General features: G+C 40.8%; 1 protein-coding gene across 1 annotated transcript; it reads right to left on the reverse strand.

Annotated features, from left to right (window-relative positions):
• Positions 1-417: 417 nt before the first annotated feature.
• LOC4349216 (heavy metal-associated isoprenylated plant protein 39) lies at positions 418-1,921 on the reverse strand. The gene is made up of 3 exons (XM_015757394.3): positions 1,594-1,921; positions 1,252-1,327; positions 418-1,117 (listed from the first exon to the last, which is right to left on the reverse strand). The coding sequence occupies exons 1-3, from the start codon at positions 1,600-1,602 to the stop codon at positions 663-665; spliced, it is 540 nt and encodes a 179-aa protein (XP_015612880.1). The 5' UTR covers positions 1,603-1,921; the 3' UTR covers positions 418-662.
• Between the last annotated feature and the right edge of the window lie 3,665 nt (positions 1,922-5,586).

A 5,586-nucleotide genomic window follows, 5' to 3' on the forward strand; every position in this document is an offset into this window, starting at 1 on the left:
TGCTGAATGTTATACTACTAATCATGTCTATATAACTATATATTGCGGTGTTTGTGTATCTCTGTGTAATGTTAATCAAATAGTACTAGTTGCTGCTTGAAATGATCTGCTAGTTAATGTATTCCTTTCGTCCCAGATTCGTTGTATTGTAATGTGTCATATCCAATTCTATAGATCTAATTTTTTTTGGGACGAAAGGAATACATTAACTAGCAGATCATTTCAAGCAGCAACTAGTATTATTTGATTAACATTACACAGAGATACACAAACACCGCAATATATAGTTATATACACATGAGAAAAAAAAACAAAACTGCAGCTATAGATGATTACATTATGATTTTCTTGGATGACAAAGTTCCAAACTATCAAGATTTCCTGCCTGTTGACACGTACTATACGGAGAGTAGTATATACAGACATATGGTGCATACATATCTTCCTTATCACCAAAATTACAGCATTAGAACTAGTTACTACCTCGGTAGTAAGATATAACAACTTTTAACCATGTAACTGGACATGTAGTAGCTAGCATGCTTGCATTCATGCATAGTGATTTGCGTCGTAACTCGTGCGTACACGTAGACGTATACAGTACTACACATGCTGTGTACGTACTCGGCTACTACCTCTAGCCATGGCGGCATCGATCGAGTTCAGCAGATGGCGCAGGAGTTGGGGTTTTCCTCCATGCTCTGCACGACGTAGTGTGGTGGCACGGACATGTAAGGGTTGTAGCCGTACGCCGCCGGCCGGTGGTAGTACTGGTTCATGAGCTCGGCGAAGAGCTGCTGCTCCGTCGGCGCCGCCGGCTTCTTGTCGCCGTCCTCCTTCTTGGCCTCGCCGTCCTTGTCGCCGTCCTTCTTGGCCGCATCGCCGTCCTTCTTGTCCCCGGCCTCGCCTTCCTTCTTGCCGTCGCCGCCGCCGTCCTTCTTGCCGTCGCCGCCGCCGTCCTTCTTCTCCTCCTTCTTCTCCGGCTCCTTCGCCGGCCCGACGGACTCGATGGTCGCCGCCCACGACTTGCGCAGCTTGCTCACCACGTTCACCGGGTCCACCATCCCGATCACCGTCATCTTCTGGCTCGCCATGTCCATGGACAGCTCGTCGATGCCTGAACACCAAACAAATTCAGAGTCAGTCTGCAGTGGCTAGCTTCTCGGATTCGAGAGTTCTTGCAGCAAGGTGATCTGAATTCTGAGCAGCAAATCAAGAGAAATTCATTCAATTCAGTGCTCGTTTCTTTACCGATGAGCGCCGAGACGGCCTTCATGGCCTTCTGCTTCTCCGCCTTGTCGTGCACGTTCAGCTTCACCACGATTTTCTGCAGCAAAATGAACAGTGTGATCACTGATCAGTGGACTTACTTTAATTTGGCTGCTGATAATCAGAAATTCAGAACTCTAGTATAATTAACTAACGGCAGATAAGCAAAAAAGCAAAAGCAGAGTAAGGAAGGAATGATTCTCTTGGATTCTAAAGCAAATATATCCTTAGCTAGAAGAACAACTCAACCCCATGCTCCTGGAAAAGGTGACCACCTTTCTACACGAGCATAGCAAAAAGAAGAAACAAAGATCTGAATATCACCTTCGACATGTCTGATGCCGCCGGAGCGCGAACACCGGCTAGCCGGCGGCGAAGAAAGAGGAGAAGAATCCGGGATGAACTGCGAGTCAGTGGACAGGAAACAACAATGCCAATGACTGGAATGGCAGGGAGAGCTAGCAGATGAAACGCAAGGAGGAGGAGGAGGAGGAGGAGCTGTAAATAAAGGTGCGGTAGCAGCCGGGTGTGTCACGTAACAGAAGGGGAAAGTGAAGATGGGGCAAAGTTGGTGGTCAGTGCCAAATCTTTGTTCTCTTGCTCCCAAACAAGTGTGCTTGGCACTGTTTCAGCTTAAGCTCTTAGGGTTAAGGTTAGGTGCGATAGTTTGTGTTAATCTTATCTGAAATGTAATTTAACTAGTGGGACTGTTCTTTCAGCAAAAGAACTTATAACTTATCTGAAATAATTCATTTAGAAACACCACCTGAGGTAAGCTTTGGATAATTAGTTTTTGTCATCATTCCCACCATTTTTATCGTGTTTTCCCCTCACAAGTCACAATTATATACTTGCTTATAAACTATTCTATTGAAATATTGAGTACTTAGGAGTAGTACTTAGCAACTTAGTGTAAGATCAACGTGTGTTTTGATTAATATTCTGTGATGAACAATTGGCATCTGTAATTATTGGTTTTGATATTTGGAGATTATTGTCGAAGTAGTTTTGGATATAATTGGAACATGGTTTGCTGTTTTGTTGGGACCGGTCAGACCGGGCGGTGGTTGCCGGTCAGACCGGCTTTTGTTGAGCGGTCAGACCGGCCGGCCCGCGGTCTGACCGGCCGACGCTGTGTCGGTTTCGGTTTCGGGTTGTTTCTTTGGATATCCGTGATTGTTTCATGGTTATGGCTTCTAGATGGATACTATACGTATGTAATACTGTTGTTTGCTATTAATGAGTCAAGTTGAAGATAGCTTGGTCTCGGAATATGGTTTCTTTGTTTATTTCATGTGTAGGTGACTCAATGCCTCGGGAGAGTATTGCGGTGATGGACCGGGAGTCGACTTGGTGGTAAGGCGATGTCCGTGGTGATCAGATATCATGTGGGATACTAAGGCTAGAGTTGATGCACATGGTTGGTGAAGATTCCATATGGCATACGATGGAGGTATTGTGTACGTATGGGATGCGGAGTCGAATTTGGAAGGAGTCTAAATTTGGTATGATTGGTTATGTAAAGTTTGTTTCTTGTACTAGAGGGTTTCCTAGGGTGTTTAGGACTTTTAGTATGAGTTTGATTTGTGGCTTTAGGCTGCCTACCTCGGGTATAAATAGAGGGGGAGCGTGAGGCTTCCCGGTATCGCTTTTGAGAGCAATTGAGTTGAGTTTTGAGTTAGGGTTTCGAGTTTAGTTGAAATTTTTGTAAGGAGTGCTGTTGGTGCACTTTGTAAACATAGAGAGAATCAATAAAGTTGTCATCCACTTTAAGAGTTCTTCGATTTGTATTTCACCGGGTTTCGGCGGTCTAACCGACGACTCACCGGCGGTCAGACTGGCGGGAGCAAGGCGGTTAGACCGGCGGCGGCAACAGGCGCGGCAGGCGACTTCGGCGGTCGGACCGGTTGATCTATACCAGTCAGACCGACTGCATTCACACGGTTAGACCGGCAGATCATCTCGGTCAAACCGACTTTCGTCGAATTCGAGGGTAACTTTTATTTCCGCTAAAAGTTTGGGTTTTTGGGTATACCAACCATTCAACCATCTTTGGTTGGCTTAGTTATTGTGATTCGATTCTATACTTAGGCCATGTTCAACTTAATCATCGGATAATTTACTCCACGCTTAAAAGTATTTTTTTCTTTAAAACCTTTCTTGACAGTTTATTTAAACTATTTATAAAATTTATTTTTATTAAATATCTAATTTACCTCTATAACTAAGTAGATAATCGGTGAGACCGTGATAGTAATCTAAATCTCTTAATCCTATATGTTTTTTTTCCACCTCACTTTACTCGGGACTTATTACACAGGGTTACATCACTCCCTAATAACATTGGATTTATCTCTTCCTATTAGTCATGTTTTAATTTGATGTTTTATGAGGTGATGGATGACATCGTATTCCGTATTAAAATATTTTTTAGAAAAATTATATTAGATGCTATAATGAAATAGTTCGTGAGAGTAATATAAATTTTTTTATAAGAGAAACCACATCCATCTCTTCATTGTCTGTTTCTAAAAATAAAAAAAAAATCTTTTTGTTCAAATCTTGACATCATCTATCCTACACGTAGGACCTTGATATTGCACCAGAAATAATAGATGGCTGAGGTGGCTTCTTAAAGAAACCCCAAATCGTAAGACAATGTGTGATTATCTTCTGAGTATTCTGTTATGAGATCCTGAAATAAACCTAACCGATTACAATTAGTATGTCACTGTTGGATGTTCATCACCACAAACCATCTAACCTGTGATATATATGATGCCATTTCTCGACACCAGTAATGCTGATGAGACTGATGACCGTGATGCGTTTTCTGCCTGCTTTCCCAACCTCCTAAATTTCAGCTAGCCCCTCCATCAGTCATCACTCATCACCCTTCTATACCGTCTCTCTCCGACCTTTTTTATTCTAACGTGGCATTGATAATATAAAGGTGACGTGGAGATAAAGTTCGTCAGAGAGAAGGTTGGCTCCACTGGGCTTTGTGTTTGCAACTTGGTGTCTTGTTTCGATCGGGGCCGAGCCCGGAGCGGCAGAGCGCTGCCACCAATCGAGTCCACATCGCAACCGCTGTGTGCAAAACGGAATCGTGCACTACACATTCACCGGTTTTTTCGCAGTGCCGTTTGTATTGTATTGCGACCTTTAGATTCTTGCCCAATACCGTTCCTGCGTGTCCAGTGGTTTAGGTGACACAGTGAATATGAATGTTAACCCTTTTTCTTATCGTATCGAAACTTGTTACATACATGACTCTAACGACAACAGAGGATCAATGTAAACTATCTATCTATCTATCTATCTATCTATCTATTATCTATCTATCTATTATCTATCTATCTTCTATTATATACTAAAAGTCCATTAAACTTCCTATAAACGCTCTCAAGCCGCCACTTGGCGCTCTAATAAATTAGAGAAATCTAAAAAATTCTAGGAAAAACGCAAAACATCTGACCCTCGATTTTCACTTAATATAGCGGGCCCATCATTTTACACCATTAGATCTATATTAAATAAAATAAACCAAAATCCCATCCTCATGGGCCTCCACTCCTCCTCACGTAAAAATCACGTACATGTACGTACATATATACGTTCCTCCCTCACAACCTCTCTTTTCTTCATTCCATCCATCTTCTAATTTTTTAAGATAATAAATTTATTATGTAAAAAAAATTAGATAACTAAATAATTATAATTTTTAAAACATATTCTATTTATCTATATTAGCCATGTGTTTTGATATATAAGAAATACATTGTTTGACAAAAACTCCTACAAATAGCAAAAAAATAATAACATGTGGTCGCAAATAATTTCACGTCATCTCTCCTTGCTCACTTTGGCCTCCTTAATTTCTAGCTGGCAAATAATAAATATCCATTAAATTAAACATCGTGTATCACAATATATCTATTATATACTAAAAATCTATTATACTTCCTTCAAATACTCTCAAGTCGTGCCTTTCTGCGAACGCTCATACGTATATCGCCATGTGACGCGATAATAAATTAGAGAATTCTAACAAAAAAGTGAAACATCTAACACTTAAACTGTGGATCCGTTATTTTTGGACCATTAAATTATTAGATCCAATTAAATATAATCTCTTACTTCTAATATACAGTTTCTATACGAGAGAACATACATCCGAAAAGAAGATCCATCTGAAAGTGATAAAAAAAAGATCAAAATAAAAAAATATAAAAACCAAAAAACAATTACAGATTGAAAAGAAAAATTAACAGCTAACATACGAAACGTCCAATCCGGCAATCTGCTCACCGCTTA

This window comes from Oryza sativa, chromosome 10, assembly GCF_034140825.1.
Source record: "Oryza sativa Japonica Group chromosome 10, ASM3414082v1".
NCBI lineage: Eukaryota > Viridiplantae > Streptophyta > Magnoliopsida > Poales > Poaceae > Oryza > Oryza sativa.

Bases quoted from the DNA above. Each gene is read 5' to 3' on its own strand.
- LOC4349216 (XM_015757394.3), bottom strand. The intron at 1,118-1,251 runs GTAAAGAAACGA...TTTGGTGTTCAG, and splicing joins GGCCGTCTCGGCGCTCATCG to GCATCGACGAGCTGTCCATG.